Here is a 17,887-nt window from a genome sequence, read left to right as displayed (position 1 = left end):
AGGCGATTCGAACGCGAGAATGAGCTCCATCTTGCTGCAAACGCCTACGGTGGTTTGGGTCATCGTCCGGGCCAAAAAACGTTTATTTCCATTACTTATTTGCATTTTTATGTTTTTTGGACTATTTTGGGCATTTTGTTTTAGGTCGTGTGTTTGGCCCGTTATCTTTTTTAGGCCCATTTCGAATTTATGTCCTTATTTATATGTCTCATTAGTAACTGGAAGAATCAGAATTGAATTTTGAGAAAACAGTTTTTTTCACTTCAAATTCTGTGGCCTTTGGGGTTACAATTTGGGGGTTGGGGAAGAACTACACGGGTATTCGTAGAATCAACGTGTAATCTTCATTTTTTCCGTTTCATGCGCTACATCAGTTGGTATCAGAGCCGAAATTCCTGGCTCAAAATGCCTCCGAGGAGAAACAACAACAGGCCTCTTGATGAAGTGTATGAACGAGAATTGGAGCAGCGACTTATGGCGAGGGTGGATGAACGGTTGGATCAAGTGGTCAATCAGTTGACTGATCGGATGGCCGATTTGATCAATCGTAGGAGGCAGGGACCCAATGACGGGTATGGTTCTGATTTTAGTAACCCATTTGGTGACGGTTCGTCTTCCGAAGACGAACAGGAAAGGCGACCAAGGGGTGAACGTGGAGGAGGTAACAGGCGTTGGGATTCTGGAATAAGAGTTGATATTCCGGAATTTGATGGGTCTAGTTTGAATCCGGAGGGGTTCATCGATTGGTTGGCTACCGTAGAGGAGGTGTTCGAATACAAGGAGATGCCTGAAAACAAGCGGGTGGCCTTGATCGCTACCAGGTTACGTGGTAGGGCCTCTGCGTGGTGGCAACAATTGAAATTAACACGGAATAGACTCGGGAAGACAAGGATCGTGACGTGGGCCAAGATGAAAAAGTGCTTGCGGTCCAATTTTTTGCCTCATAATTTTCAAAGGTTGATGTACCAGCGTCTGCAGAATTTGAAACAGGGGGCTAAATCGGTTGATGATTATACCACAGAGTTTTACCAGTTGATTGCGAGGAATGATATTCAAGAACCGGAGGAGCAACTTGTTTCTCGGTATATTGGGGCTTTACGGGTTCAAATCATGGAGGCCGTGAATCTCTTTGATCCGTTAACCATTCCTAAGGCACACCAACGGGCGTTGTCCTTTGAGAAGCAAAACCGTCGGGTGGGCGGTTCATTTACCCCTACTAGGGGAAACGTTGGGTCAGGCAGTGGGACACCACGTGGCGGGCCTAGTCAAGGGAAGCCAGGGGGTAGTAATACCGGGCCTACTTCTAAGGGGGCTAGCAGTAGTGGTCCGAGATGTTTCAGTTGTGGTGAAACAGGCCATCGTTAAGCTGAGTGCAAAAAGGCTGGTAAAAGGCACTTATTTGCTGAGTCTGAGGATGATCAGTATGAAGAGTATGAGAATAACCCAGTGTACGATGAAGAAAATGAATATGAAGAGGAGGTTGTGACTGGTGATGTTGGGGTGAACTTGGTGGTTAGGCGTTCTTGCTATACACCAAAGGCAGATGGGGATGACTGGCTGAAACACAACATCTTCCACTCAACATGTACCATTTTGGGGAAGGTTTGCACGTTTGTCATTGATTCGGGGAGTTGTGACAATCTGATTTCTGAAGAGGCAGTTCAAAAGTTGGCCTTGAAGACAGAGAGTCACCCGAAACCGTACAAGCTTCAATGGCTGAAAAAAGGAGGTGAAGTGACGGTATCTAAAAGGGCACTTGTTTCAATTTCCATTGGGTCCACGTACAGGGATGATGTCGTGTGTGATGTGGTCCCTATGGACGCGTGTCACTTATTGTTGGGCAGACCTTGGGAGTACGAGCGTAATATAGAACATAACGGGCGGTCCAATACATATAGTTTTCTGTTTGGTGGTGTGAAGATCACTCTTGTTCCTAGCAAGCCTAAGCAGTTAGCCGCAAAACAGTCGGGTACTTTGTTGACCATCAGTCAGTTTCAAGAAGAGTTGGAGGATACGGACAGTGTTTTTGTTTTGATAGGGTAGGCGGTGCCCGAGGAAGTCGAAATTCCTGATGCTAGGGCTCCTTTGCTTGAGGAATTTTCTGATGTTTTTCCTGTTGAGTTGCCTGATGGATTACCACCTTTGCGTGACATCCAACATCATATTGATTTGGAGCCTGGGTCACAGTTACCCAACAGACCACATTACAGGATGAGCCCTGCTGAGCATGAGGAGTTGCGAAGACAGGTTGAGGAGTTAATTTCTAAGGGCCACGTTCGTGAAAGTATGAGCCCTTGTGCTGTTCCGGCTTTACTGACTCCAAAGAAAGATGGTACTTGGCTTATGTGTGTTGACAGTCGAGCAATCAACAAGATTACTGTGAGGTACAGGTTTCCTATTCCTCGACTTGATGATTTGCTTGATCAAATTAGTTGTGCTAGTATTTTTACGAAGTTAGATTTGAAGAGTGGTTATTACCAGATTCGTCTTAGACCGGGTGACGAGTGGAAGACTGCCTTCAAGACTCGTGAAGGATTGTATGAGTGGTTGGTGATGCCATTTGGTTTATCAAACGCACCTAGTACTTTTATGCGTGTGATGAATCAGTTGCTTAGGCCTTTTATTGGGAAGTTCGTGGTTGTGTATTTTGATGACATTCTCATTTATAGTGCTTCTTTCAGCGACCATGTTGTGCATGTGAGGCAGGTTTTGGCCTTACTTCGCAGGGATCGTTTTTATGCAGCCACCAAGAAGTGTGTGTTCATGACCCCTAAAGTGTTATTCTTGGGGTATGTTATTTCTGGTGATGAGATACATGTTGATGAATCCAAAGTGGCGGCAATATGAGATACATGTTGATGAATCCAAAGTGGCGGCTGTTCAAAATTGGCCAACTCCTACTACCATTACTGAAGTTCGTAGTTTTCATGGGCTTGCTTCTTTTTACAGACGGTTTATTCCACACTTCAGTTCTATTATGGCCCCAGTGACAGATTGTATGAAGGGGAAGACGTTTGTATGGACGGATGAGGCAGAGTTGGCTTTTCAAGTTGTGAAAGAGAAGCTCACTACAGCACCCATTCTGGTATTGCCTAATTTTTCTCAAGTTTTTGAACTTCATACTGATGCCTCAAAGGTTGGAATTGGTGGGGTTCTTAGTCAGGGTGGTCGACCTGTTGCTTATTTTAGCGAGAAGTTAACTGGGCCTAAGTTGAGGTACAGTACTTATGACCTAGAGTTTTATGCAGTGGTCCAAGCTGTAAAGCATTGGCGCCATTACTTGTTTCAAAAGGAGTTTGTCTTATTCACTGATCATGATTCCCTAAGGCAAATTCGTACTCAAGACAAGGTATCTCATAAACATGGGCGATGGTTGGCCTTTCTTGAGAAGTTTACTTTTGTGGTCAAACACAAGACTGGTGTTTCAAATAAGGTTGCTGATGCCTTAAGCAGGAGGAGTAATCTGCTTGTATCTATGAGGGTTGATGTGCCGGGTTTGGAGGTCATTCGTGAGCAGTTAGCCATTGACCCTTATTTCTCAGTTATTTTGCAGGATGTGGAAACTGGGCAAAAGTCAGACTTTCTTTTGCATGATGGTTTTCTGTTCAAGGGGAATCAGCTATGTATTCCCGATTCTAGTCTTCGCTTAAAGATTATTAAGGAGTTACATGGTGAAGGGCATGTTGGTCGTGATCGTACTTTACAATTGGTTCAAGCTTCTTATTATTGGCCAACTATGAGAAAAGAGGTGGATCGTTATGTGAAGAGGTGTCGTCTTTGTCAGGTTTCCAAGGGTACGGCTACCAATGCAGGTCTCTATATGCCTTTGCCAATCCCTTCACAGCCATGGGTTGATATTAGTATGGATTTCGTGTTGGGGTTACCTCGTCCTCAGAGAGGTAATGATTCCATATTTGTTGTGGTGGATCGGTTTTCTAAGATGGTACACTTTATTCCCTGCAAGAAGACGACTGATGCTGTCAATGTAGCCCAACTATTTTTTCGTGATGTGTACCGTTTGCATGGGCTACCTTCTTCAATCGTGTCTGATCGGGATACCCGATTTCTGAGTCATTTTTGGCGTAGCTTGTGGAAGATGGTGAATACTCAACTCAACTTCGGTAGTGCTTATCACCCACAAACTGATGGGCAAACTGAAGTTGTTAATCGGTCACTTGGAAATTTGCTGAGGTGTTTGGTTGGGGATCATGTGAAGGCATTGGATCAAAAGTTGTGCCAAGCTGAGTTTGCTCATAATCATACTGTCAATCGGAGTACTGGGTATAGCCCATTTCAGATAGTTTATTCATCTCAGCCTCGGGGACCACTTGATTTGATGTCTCTTCCTGTTTCTGGATCTGTTCCAAAGAAAGTTCAGGATTTTGTAGAGGGTCTACATGAAGTTCATAATGCTGTGTATGATCATTTGACCCGAGCTAATCTGAAGTATAAGCAACTGTGACTTTGTTTGGGCTGTTTTGACTAAAGATCGTTTTACAGTTGGGGAATACAACAAGTTATCAGCGAAGAAGATTGGCCCAGTTGAAATCGTGGAGAAGATCAATCCAAATGCATATCGTCTAAAACTGCCTAGTCACATTCGTTGTGCTTATGTGTTTAACGTGAAGCATCTGTTGCCTTATTATGGAGAGTCTTCTGATGATGAAATTGTTGGTAATTCGAGGGCGAATTTTGTCTATCCAGGGGGGAATGATGTGGGCCCAAGTGTGGAGGAACGGGCTATTTTGTACTTGGAGGCCCAAGACCGCGTAACAAAAGGGCCTTCACTAAAATGGCTCTAACTTGGGCTACGGGGGTCCGTTTGGGACGTGCGACCAGGCGATTCGAACGCGAGAACGAGCTCCATCTTGCTGCAAACGCCTACGGCGGTTTGGGTCATCGTCCGGGCCAAAAAACATTTATTTCCATTACTTATTTGCATTTTTATGTTTTTTGGACTATTTTGGGCATTTTGTTTTAGGCCGTGTGTTTGGCCCGTTATCTTTTTTAGGCCCATTTCGAATTTCTGTCCTTATTTATATGTCTCATTAGTAATTGGAAGAATCAGAATTGAATTTTGAGAAAACAGTTTTTTTCACTTCAAATTCCGTGGCCTTTGGGGTTACAATTTGGGGGTTGGGGAAGAACTACACAGGTATTCGTAGAATCAACGTGTAATCTTCATTTTTTCCGTTTCACGCACTACATCACTTTCCAACTTTGTCTTGACATTGTAAAAACTTCCTCTTCACAAGTTCAGGATCTCATCCTGACTCTATCTTTAATCTACAAACTCCCCTTTGACTGTTGATCCAGAATTCTGACTCTCCCTTTCACAGACTCCCCCTCTCGGTATGCTGGGACTTGAATTCTGGTTCAAACTTTATCATTTTTGATGCCGTGGGGATTTTGATATCCACAACCTGTTTCTCAAACATATAACATTACAATCTATTGATTTCAACAATAAATCTCATTATCTATCAGTTTTAGAAATCCACTTAAGTATTCAGGTCCAAGATAATGACCCCGACTACTCAATTAATCTACCAAGTTCAACTTAATGACCTTGGTTGATTTCAGACAAATCAAACTGATTTCTTTGTTCAAGAATTTTCAAACATTTTCTGAAAAATTACAAGTTTCAAATTAATGAACTTGTTTTGACTTTTCAACAATCAGATTTTAACAAGATAAGCTCTCCTCATCCTCCAGTCCAGAAACTTCCTGCATCTGCTTCAACTTTGAGAATCAGACAATCAACTTTCTACTCTGGCTTGTCGAAAAATAAAGCAGAAATAAAAAATCTTTTTGTATTTTTCAATATAGTTTCTAAACTAGAAATGAAACACAGAAATTTAAATGCAAAATGTAATGAAAATAAACTATTTACAAACATATTTTTGGTGAGCGTGTTAAGGAATCATATCAGTTATCAGACAAGTCACTAGCACCGTTAAGCTTTAATTTCATACTCAGAATTAAACAATTCACGTAGATTGTCGATATACTGTTCCTCTTAAATTCTCACACAATTTTCAATCTGTTCAGGATACGAATTAGATGAACTAAGAACTTAAACTCATTCATGTATCCCACCTCTTGAATATACTCCCGTATCCAGATCCCAATATTCAGTCTTACAGGTGAGTATACCACAGATGATATCTGTAAAGGGTTAATTGCGAGGGCTGTGAGAGCTCAGGTCAGAACTTCCGTTCAGCAGAGAGATGACGGCTTCGACTTTTGGTGTGTCCCCTTTAGAGTATATTTTTTTACAACAGCAATGATTATCAATTTTATTGTCTCGTCATTTTGCTGAGGGCTACGCTATGTTTCAAGCAATGCGGAAAGTATTATTCGAGGACTAGGTTAGAACTTCCATTCAGTAGAAGTCCCGGAATAATACCCCAGATATCACTGAGTATAAAGACCTAATATTTCAGAAAGAGGGACCTTTAAAACGAGATTTCAGGGGTTACCTATATATCCAAGTAATGTTCCCCACGAAATAAGCAAGTTTGAATTTTATGTTTATATCCCGAACAAACCTACTAAATGTGTAAAAACCTATAGACACATCATCAGTGAGACTGTTTAACGCTTTATGCTTTACAAATCTTTAGCGTACAGTAACTGTCAAACAGATGTACTATCATTTTCCCTTTTTACACAAGCTCTTTTTCAATTTTCTATTGTTTTTGGATTTTGAAATTTTCTCATGTTTTTGGATTTTTGAATTTTTTACTGTTTTTGTATTTTCTGAAAACATAGCTATCTACTCCCCCTAAATACCAAAACAAGTAAAAAATCGACAAACCATTGCAGATTGTGTCTCATCGTCATCTACAATAGTACCTTCATTAACGCCAATAATTCCATCCGACACCGAGAGAAGCTTCATACCATTCAGTTTTAAAAGATATTTAAAACGTGTTTTATCAAAAGCTTTGGTATGTAAATCAGCTTTCTGATTGTCAGTGTGGATTTTCTCAATTCGTATCAACTTCTTCTTGAAGCAATCTCGGATGAAGTGATGTCGAATTTCTATGTGTTTAGTTTAGTGTGATGTACTGGATTTTTCGTTATATTTATTGCAGCCTCATTATCAAAAAATATAGGGGTGTTTAGAAATTGCAACCCGTAGTCGCGCATCTGTTGCTGGATCCACAAGATCTGAGAGCAGCAACTGCTAGCAGATACATACTCCGCTTCACATGTGGATAGAGCCACGGAGGTTTGCTTCTTGCATTGCCAGGTGACCAAACGAGGTCCAATGAACTGACAACCCGCTGTTGTTGATTTAGCATTGACTTTGCAGCATCCGAAATCTGAATCGGAATACCCTTCGAGCGTAAAATCGTCTTTTCTTGGATACCACAACCCCAACGATGGAGTTCCTTTCAGGTAGCGTAATATCCTTTTAACAATAATCATGTGCGAAGCTCTCGGGTTAGATTGAAATCTTGCTGTGAGGCACGTTGGGTACATGATATCTGGTCTTGAAGCAGTCAAGTACATCAATGAACCGATCATGGAACGATAAAGCGTCTCATCTACCCTGTCTCCGGTGAGATATGGGTGTATCCCATGATTTGTTGCTAACGGGGTTGACGCTGAAGTACAACCTGACATACCAAATTTCTCTAGAATATCATGAACGTACTTCGTCTGATGAATGAAAATTCCCTCAGGTAGTTGATCAACTTGAAGTCCCAAGAAGAATTTCATCTCCCCCATCGATGACATTTCGAATTTCTGCTTCATCACGGATTCAAAATCTTTGCACAAATTCTCATTTGTAGACCCAAATATGATGTCGTCCACGTATATTTGAACTATCAGAAGATGTCCGTCGACCTCTTTGGTGAAGAGAGTGGCATCCACTTTCCCTCGGATGAAGCTGTTGGCTAGTAGGTGTTGAGACAAAGTCTCATACCAAGCTCTCGGAGCCTGGTGTAAACCATACAGCGCTTTGTCCAGCAAGTAGACCTTGTTTTTGTGGATTGGATCGGTAAAGCCCGGCGGCTGTCTGACATATACCTCCTCTTTTACCTTCCCGTAGAGAAACGCCGATTTCACATCTAGCTGATATACTTTGAAGTTTTTCCACGATGCAAATGCTAGGAAGATTCTGATTGCTTCTAGTCGAGCTACAGGAGCATACACTTCAGTAAAATCTATACCCTCCTGTTGACTGAATCCCTGGACTACGAGTCGAGCTTTGTTTCGCACAACAACTCCTCGATCATCTCTCTTACACTTGAACACCCATTTGGTGTTGATCTTCCTGTGACCATCAGGTAAGTCTACTAACTTCCACACTCCCAACTTCTCGAATTGACTCAATTCTTCTTGCATAGCATTGACCCAAGAATCTTCAGTTAGCGCCTCTTTGTATGTTCGCGGTTCAATCTGCAAAATAAAACAACTTAGTGAAAACTCAGTTTGTAAAGGTGCTACTGTAGAGTAAAAACAAGTAAGCCCTTGGTCAATTTGACGTCTAGTGCGAACGCCTGATTGTAGTTGTCACGGCCCTCGTCCCCGGTTTGACCAGATCCAGAGCCGCGAGGCAGGAAATCCCGTGGTATTAAATTTTAAGCGACAGCGGAAGTCTTTTTAAAACAGAATCTTTTAATATTAAAACTGCCCGTTTACATAAATTAGGGATAAAACCTTGTAATTTACAATAAGGTGATTTCACTGGGAAATCTTTATTTTACAAAACATGTTTCTTTATTTATTTATATTGAGCCACTTCTCTATGCTTGTAGTGCTTCACGGCACTATTCTTGGATTACAATAGATCACCTGAAACATGTTTGAAAAAAAGTTTTGTCAGCGGGGAAATACTGAGTGAATCATTCAGTTTACTAAAAATGACACATTGGTTATAAATTACAGTATTAAGAGCGATTACAATGTTTCTGATATCAAACCAACTACCCACGGTACTTTGTCACTCGACCCATTGGCCCTCTAATTGTCCAATGGTGTCTGTGATTATGGTCATATCACCCATTGGCTGCCCCAATGGTGAAGATTATCAAGTAATGTATACAAAACCCCACATATCTGCTGTAATATGGTGACTACAAAGACTTAATCCCTGTAATTATAACTTTGAAAAATAGTTTGGAGTTTTGTAAAACAGTTGATAAAAAGAGAATGACTCACATTGCAGATTTAACGAGCAGTGTATAAGCTTACGGATTAGCCTTGATTAACCTAATTTAAATAACAATGCACACAAACGTGGTTAGTAGCTAATACAGCAGTTACGACAATTCACGAGATTAAACCCTCACAAGGATTAATAAAGTGCAATACTTAACAATTCAGTGGATTCACAACGAATGACAGAGTATAGTCCGAGTTCGGACAGCACTCAAACATTCAAGTCGAAATCACGATGAATAACAAAGTAAAAACTCAATTTGAGCAGCACTCAAACAATCGTTGGATAGTAACAATTGATCGGACGTTGAATCGTAATAGCGATCGAGTTATTACCCTGTTTTGCGGCAGCGTTTCGAGATTTTGTGTGTGTTGTGGAATGTTTCTACTATAACTCAGCGTCTAATTTGAGTTTTATCGTCGTTCAAATGCCAAATTTAGATTGCCAATGTCTGCTATTTATACACTAATTTTGACATGCTTACGGACCGTAAGACTTTATCCTTTACGGTTCGTAAGGGACACCTAATCACTATAGGGTAGCCTCGTCTGGGACTAGCCTAGCTGAGTTGACAACTTCGTAAAATTCGAATTTGACGGCGTTTTATTTAGATAATCGTAACTAGGGTTTACCCCCCCTGAGTTTTAGGGGCCCTGATCCTGATTCCGATTGTTCTGAAAATTTTAGGGTTTGCACAGAATCACTTGGGTGTCTCAATAAGGGTTTCCTTATTGGATAATTAACATACTAAGTATTTAATTTTAGTGAGAGTTGTTACATCCTCCCCACCTTAAGAAAAATCTCGTCCTCGAGATTTACTGGAATAGATGAGAATATTTCCGCTTCATTTCTTATTCCAGCTCCCAAGTGTATCTGGTCCTCTCTTTGAATCCCATTTGACTTTGACTAGCACTAGACGTTTGTGCTTGAGAAACTTGATTTTTCTATCTTCTATCTGTAGTGGTTTCTCTACAAATTTTAATTTTTCATTTACCTCTACATCTTGAAGAGGTACTACCAGGGATTCGTCAGATAAACTGTAGGACCGGTTTTGGCACCGTTCGATTGCGTAACGAACGTTTCACGTGCGGAATCCGTGAACGAACGTGACCGAACACACGATAACGTACTACTAACGTGATTTCATTGATAGATTTGACGCTTCGGTACAAGAATTCACGTTTACACTACTTTCTCTCTCTAGAAAGTCTTCTCCTCCAAGTCTCCTACTAAACTCTTCCAAGAACTCTAACTAAAATCATAACATAAGCTCCTATTTATATGGTCAAGGCACTTTAATGATAGTTATCATTAATTACAAGTTTGCCACCTTGCCATTTCTAACTAAATAAGACATTACGCGCTTGATTCCTTTCGACTTTTCACTACGACTCGGATTGACGAAGGCGATAGACATTACGTTGATCAACAATCTCCCCCTTGGATATTGCCGTAGTCAATCTCGTAGCGAAACTCATAGCGACTTGACTTTCTCTCTCTTTAAGACTCGAACAAAGATGTAGTCGACAGACAACTGTACTAACAAACTCCCCCTTGGATGTTGACGGAATCTTTAGTGAGAGTCTTCAAATACTCTTGCTCGAACAGAATCCCGATGGATCTGTCTTTTCTTCAGGCTCCCCCTTTCGTCCAGCTTCCGTGCTTTTGGGATCGACACTTGGCTTTCCAAATACAAGCTCCTTTTGCATTAAGCTCGTCTTCAGACTCCCCCTTAGACTCGGCTGTCGGGATCGTAGTCTGGCTTTTCATAGCGACAAATTCTGAAACCTACACATCTCAAACACACAATTATAACAAACAATATTGTGATTCAACTTAATGAATCAGCTAAACATTTGAGAATTGTCACATTTAAAACTGATTAAAAAATTCGAAACATTCCAATTTCTGATTCAACCTAATGAATCATTTTAAACATTTCAAACCACTTAACCAACCTGTCTGTTCATCATGTTTAGCCTTTGAGATTTTGAAAATCAGCTTTTCAACATCAGTTGTCGAAAATCTTTTTGAATTTTTGAAAATGCGAAACACAAATGCAATAACAAAAATTAAATGCAGAAATGAAATATGTACAAACATATTTTTGTGAGTTTGTGTAAGAGGATCATATCAGTTTTTGAGACACATCACACGCACCGTTAAGCTTTTAGACATTTTAAGTTCTAAACGATTCACGTTGATTGACGATATAGTTGTCCTCTTAAATTTTCATACAATTTTCAATCTATTCAGGATACTATTTAAGTGTTTTATGAACTTAGTTCGATTCATGTGTCCCACCTCTTGAATATACTCCCGTATCCAGAATCCCAATATTCAGTCTTACAGGTATGAATACTATAATGATATCTGTACATAAATTAGGGGTTAAATGCGAGAACTGAGGGATCTCAGGTCAGAACTTCCGTTCAGCAGAGAGATATCAGCTTCGACTTAGCAGTGTGTCCCCTTTAGAGGATCTTTTCAGCTACAACAGATGATTATCAATTTTATTGTCTAATCAGCTGAGGGCTTTATGCTATGTTTCAAGCATTTTGCGGAAAGTATTAGCCAAGGACTAGGTCAGAACTACCGTTCAGCAGAAGTCCCGGAATAATACCCCAGACATCATAGAGTATAAACACCTAGTATATCAGAATACGAGACCTTTCAAACGAGATTTCAGGGGTTACCTATATATCCAAGTAGTGTTCCCCACGAATTTCACAAGTTTGAAATTTTAGGTTTATATCCCGAATAAATCTACTAAATGTACAAAAACCTATCGTCACATCATCAGTGAGACCGTTTATCACATTTGACATTACATTTCTTTAGCGTGCTGTGATAGTCCACTGATTTACTATCATTTCCTCTTTTTCACAACAAAACTCGTTTTGACTTTTTCAATGTTTTTGACTTTTTCAAATTTTCTAATTTTTTTTTTAAATTTTCTCCCCCTAAAATCAAAATATGTTTCAATTTTGGTTTTCTGGGAAAATTTGAAACAAACTATACAAAGTTGACAACTTGATGAGAATCACTTCACCTCTCCATCCACTTGGCATAAACAATCAGAACTCCCCCTCACAACAAACTATTTTCTCATTGTGATTTCAAAACACTTAAGTTTGTTTTAATCAAAATGGTTTTTCCGGAAAATTAGTTTTGTGTGCTGTTTCATAAACTCGGGGTTTCATCACTTTGTTTTTCAAATTACCACTTGTAGGAAAGATGAATCAAGTACAACTTAATGTCCCTGATTTATCTTTTGAAAGACGAAAAATCACCAGAGTGAAATTTCTCAAGAAATGTGCCGATTCATGTTCCACGCTTACCAACCTGGGAACTCCGGCAAGTCAGGTTTTTCATTTGAAAAGTTTCACCCAAGCCTGACTGTCCTTGGGTGATTTTGAATTCTTGTTCAACAATGGTGGAAAGTTTTTCTCATCCATTGCTAAACTAGAATTCTCGACATTTACCTCAACACATGGCTCTTCTTGTTTTACCATACCAGAATCATTGCCTGACTGTGGCTTGTCTGCCTTTGATGAGCCAGATTCATCGCCTGAAGGTGGCTTGTCTGACTTCGGCACGTCAGATTCATCGCCGACCTTTTCCTTCTTCTTTTCCTCTTTCATCCCCAGATTTGTATCTGATGAGTTCTTTTTGCTTGTCTTTACAGTTGAGGGAGTAGATTCATCAGAACTTTTATTCGATCTGTCGGGTGAACCCGAGGACAAAATTTTCTCTAGATATTCTCTGGCCTTCTTCCTCTTCTTTCTCAGTTTGTCTTTCTGCCCTTGAGAAAGCTTCACTTTCTTTTCTTGAACTTTAGGTTCTTGGACCTTCTGTTCTTTGACATTCTGCTCTGAAACTCTCAGTTCCCTGGGCTTGACAGTGACTGGTTTCTTTGCCATCTTCTGAGAATTAACCCTCAATCTTTCACTTGATTTCCTTGGGCAATCCCTGGCAATGTGTCCTTGGATTTGACAATTATAGCATCTTCTTGTCTCAAATCTCTGTCTCTGGCAGTTAACAGCAATGTGTCCTTGATATCCACATTTGTAGCACACTCTGTTATCATACCAATCACCATTGTCATACCAAACGCTCAGATCAAAGCACTGTTTGGCTTGGTGATACTCTTTCCTCTTCTTGATTGTTGGATTTGTCTTTTGAGCACTGTGGTCAAACCTGCACCACTTATTACCAACAATTTTTGAATTTTCATTTTTTACTTTTTGTAATTTTTCATTTTGATTGGATGATCGATCTGATGAGCTTTTATTATCTCTTTGTACAATTTTCTCAGTTTTACCCTTTTGTTTTTGTTCTACAATCATCTTAACAGGTTTTTGCTTTGAGCATTCACCTATTTCAGTTGATTGCAAAACATTATTTTTGAATTTTTCTTTTAATTCTAAAAACAATTTTTGTTTTTCAATTTTTGTATTTACATCATCAGATTTCTCATCACAATCTTCAACTTTGACATTGTCAATGTTTGTGACATCGTCACTTATTGGAATAGAATTGATTGGTTTTGGACAGGGAAACTTCAAACTATCTGATGAAGTCACAAAACCTATCAATTTCTTCTCAAGTTCATCAATCTTGCTTCTGGAATTTTCAGCTTCTTTTTCAAGCTGAGATATTCTACCAAGATGAGACTTGATCGCATTTTCATTCTCATTCTTCAAATTTTCAAGAACAGATTTTTCAATTTCCAAAATTTTTAACTGTTCTTGGAATTTTGATTCGTTCGCTTTCAAATTCTTGTTTTCCAACTTAATCCAGAAATCTTCATCTTCTGATGATTTCTGTTTGCTTTCAAGCTCTTTTTTCAACTCTTTGATTTTCACTTGAGCACATTCACCTTCTTTTTCCAATTTTATAATTTTCTGAAGATGGAAATTTATCATTTTCTGTTTTTCAATTTTGTTTTTGCTAAACACATCTCTCCCATCTTCAAGAATTTTCTTTTGATTTTGAAAATCCTTTTCCATTTTTAATTTTTCATTTTCTGAATTTTTTATTTGATTTTTCAAAATATTTTCTGATTTTTTAAAATTTTCGTTTTCTAATGTCAAACTCTCTAAATCCCTCAAGAGTTTGGCATTTTCGGATTTCAGATTTTCACAGTTTGAGCACTTCTCGATCATTTTTACAGTTTCAACTTTCTTCTTAACCTTGATCGCTGAAATTTCTTTAACCTGTTCCTCTACCTCTCGAACATTTTCCTCAGATTTACATTTTGCTTCATCAGTTGCTTCACTTCTAATCTTTTGTAGTTCAAGTTCTCGCTCTTTAATCTTCTCAATAAACATGCTCAAAGTCACTTCTAAGTATCTCTTCTTCCAATCTGACAGATACGTTCTCCATTCATCACCCGGTAAAGCATTTTCCAGTTTGTTAACCCATTCCTCATTTGTCTTGGTTATCTTCAAACTCACCATTATCCAATACAACTCGACATACCTATTGATCAATTCTTCAATTGATTCTCCATCGATACCTGAAAAATTATTGAACTTGTTCAGTACAATATTAATTGCAAAATCCATTTTCGGTATTAAACGATTCACAAAAACGAATTTTCAATCACTTCAAAACTTTCACACAAACAAATGACTATTCGATTGAATATCAAAGATTAGGTGAACGTGGATCGAATGGAAATTCGTTCGTGTGTATAACCGATGCTCGACAAACTACCTTGGATTTCCTGCAAACAAGCAAGTAAACAATTAGATCAAAACTAATTGAATTCGTAACAGTGTGTGTATGAACCCAATCTAAGACTCGTTTGTCGAAGATTCGTGAACCCGTTCCAATGAATGTACACTGTTAACTCAAATGCCCCCCCCCCCACCAATCCTCTATAGAAAATTAATGGTTTTTTTTTTTTTTTATTTTGTTTATTTGTATCCCCTTTTTTATTATTATTATTTTTTTATAACAACAATAACAAACAACACTATGTGACAATTATTGGGCAGGCGGTGCAATCAGAATAAAAACGATTTGTTATTTTTTTAAAATTTGCGGTGACTTAAAAGCAAACAACACAATACCAGACATCAATTTAGTGGGCGGTACAAAGGGCCAATGTGTAATCAAGTAGGACGGTTAAGAAGGCTGGGATTGGGCCTTATGTATAAGTGACAGCAACAATATTCCAAACAATATATACAGCCGACAACTTCAATTGTTTCACGTGCAAAGGAGGTGGCAACAAGATGTGGGCGGTGTTTATCAACCACTAGGATTTGGCCGACAATCTGCTATGATTCAGAAAACATGTGAAGAAGATGACAAATCAGCGAACCGATAAGTCACAACTATGAGCGGGCCACTTGTTCAATGTACAATGAGCGAACCACCTGTTTGACTTAAAAGCGAGTCACACTAGTAATTATGAGCGACCCACACGACCAGTTGTAATTATGAGCGACCCACACGACCAAATGAGCGGTCCAGAAGATTTACTTAAAAGCGATCCATAATAAAAACCAAATGAGCGATCCCACTTGTTTCATATGAGCGACCCAACAATTCCAAATAAGCGATCCATATTTTAACCACATAAGCGATTCACAGCTGAAAGTTTACGCGAATTCGGACCGAAAATCTGCAATTTCTCCAAAACGGCTTGGTGTTTCAATGTGAAACTTGGTACGCTTTTGATTCAATGATATTCGCACAATATACTAGAATTTCAGATGAATCGGACCGTGAAAACACGTTCAATTTGTCGAATTTCCGTAAAAACCGTAAGAAACGAGTAGAAAATGAAGAAATTGACGAATTTGGATCTGATTTGGCTCTGAATACGCTGAAATCTGTACGAGAACGACGTGTTTGATCAAGCAATCGAGCTCCTAGCTCTGATACCACTTGTAGGACCGGTTTTGCGACCGTTCGATTGCGTAACGAACGTTTCACGTGCGGAATCCGTGAACGTACGTGACCGAACACACACTATCGTACTACTAACGTGATTTCATTGATAGATTTGACGCTTCGGTACAAGATTTCACGTTTACAATCACTTTCTCTCTCTAGACTTTCTCTCTCTAAACTTGGATCTCCACCAACACAAATGTGAGAGAAGTCTTCCAAAAACTTACTAACTCATGACATAATCCCCTATTTATAGGGTCAAGGCACTTTAATGATAGTTATCATTAATTACAAGTTTGCCACCTTGCCATTTCTATCTAGATACGACATTATGCGCTTGATTCCTTCCGGCTTTTCACTACGACTCAGATTGACGAAGGCGATAGACAAAATATGCATCAACATAAACATTTCTTGAGATTGGATACATGAAACACATCATGTACTCCAGCTAGCTCTTTTGGTAGTTGTAATCGATAAGCAACTGGTCCTATTCGTTGCATTACTAGAAATGGTCCTACGTATCTTGGACTTAGCTTTCCTTTCTTACCGAATCGTACTACTCCTTTCCAAGGAGAGACTTTCAAAAGTACCTTGTCTTCGACTTGAAATTCTAGTGGCTTGCGGCGATTGTCTGCATAGCTTTTCCGGCGATCTCTAGCAGTCTTCAGTCTTTCTTTGATTTGAGTTATCTTGTCTGTGGTCTCTTGTACAATTTCTGGACCTGATAATTGACTATCTCCTATTTCTGCCCAACAAACTGGAGTTCTGCACTTGCGTCCATACAGTGCTTCGAATGGGGCAGCTTCGATGCTTGAATGATAACTATTGTTATAGGAGAATTCAATTAAGGGTAAGTGGTTATCCCAATTACCACCAAAATCAATTACACATGCTCGGAGCATGTCTTCCAGGGTTTGTATCGTCCTTTCACTTTGTCCGTCTGTTTGAGGATGATATGCAGTACTTAAATTTAGTCGGGTTCCCATTGCTTCTTAGAAACTAGTCCAGAAATGGGAAGTGAAACGACTATCCCTATCTGATACAATGGAGAGTGGGACTCCATGTAAAGATACTACTTCATCTACGTACAACTTGGCTAGCCTTTCCATGCTAAAGGTTTCCTTCATTGGTAGAAAATGAGCTGATTTGGTTAATCAATCCACAATTACCCAAATTGCATCATTACCTTTTCTGGTTTTGGGTAACTTAGTAACAAAATCCATTGTTATGAGTTCCCATTTCCATACAGGCATTTCCAACTGTTGTAGTAGTCCTGAAGGTTTCTAGTGTTCGGCCTTAACTTGTGAACAAGTAAGACATTTAGATACGTATTCAGCTATATCCTTTTTCATTCCTATCCACCAGAAATTGTTTCTTAAATCTTGATACATCTTATTGTTTCCTGGATGTACAGTATACCTAGATTTATGAGCTTCTTCTAAAATCTTATTTATTAATTCTCCCTGCTTAGGTACCCAAGTTCGTTTCTTGTGGAATCTCCAAATTCCATCATTTCCTTGTTCTAATTCCTTTATATAACCTTTCATTCCTTCAGCATCGTCTTTGATTGCTGTTTCCTGAACTTTCTTCAATTGTTCCATTAAATCTACTTGTAGATTTAATCTAAGAGCACGGACTCGTTTTTGCTTCTCCTGATACTTACGACTTAAGGCATCTGCGACTACGTTTGCCTTTCCTTCGTGATATTGAATATCACAGTATCGCTTAGGATTTCCATCCATCTTCTTTGCCTCATATTTAACTCTTTTTGCCCAAATATGTACCTTAAACTTTTAT

General features: G+C 39.3%; 1 protein-coding gene across 1 annotated transcript; it reads left to right on the top strand.

The window, feature by feature from the left end:
* The first annotated feature begins 474 nt into the window (after positions 1 to 474).
* On the top strand, positions 475 to 2,847 carry LOC110880847. Its single transcript, XM_022129288.1, has 3 exons — positions 475 to 1,311; positions 1,381 to 1,929; positions 2,044 to 2,847. The coding sequence occupies exons 1-3, from the start codon at positions 475 to 477 to the stop codon at positions 2,845 to 2,847; spliced, it is 2,190 nt and encodes a 729-aa protein (XP_021984980.1).
* Positions 2,848 to 17,887: the final 15,040 nt, after the last annotated feature.

The sequence above is a fragment of the Helianthus annuus genome, chromosome 10 (assembly GCF_002127325.2).
Source record: "Helianthus annuus cultivar XRQ/B chromosome 10, HanXRQr2.0-SUNRISE, whole genome shotgun sequence".
Taxonomy (NCBI): Eukaryota; Viridiplantae; Streptophyta; class Magnoliopsida; order Asterales; family Asteraceae; genus Helianthus; species Helianthus annuus.
Note: the sequence above shows the minus strand (reverse complement) of the source record. Positions and strands in the feature narration are given on the sequence as shown.

Bases quoted from the DNA above. Each gene is read 5' to 3' on its own strand.
- LOC110880847 (XM_022129288.1), top strand. From the start codon at position 475: ATGGCGAGGGTGGATGAACGGTTGGATCAAGTGGTCAATCAGTTGACT. The intron at 1,312-1,380 runs GCTAGCAGTAGT...GAGTGCAAAAAG, and splicing joins CCGGGCCTACTTCTAAGGGG to GCTGGTAAAAGGCACTTATT. The intron at 1,930-2,043 runs GTTCCTAGCAAG...TTGATAGGGTAG, and splicing joins GTGGTGTGAAGATCACTCTT to GCGGTGCCCGAGGAAGTCGA.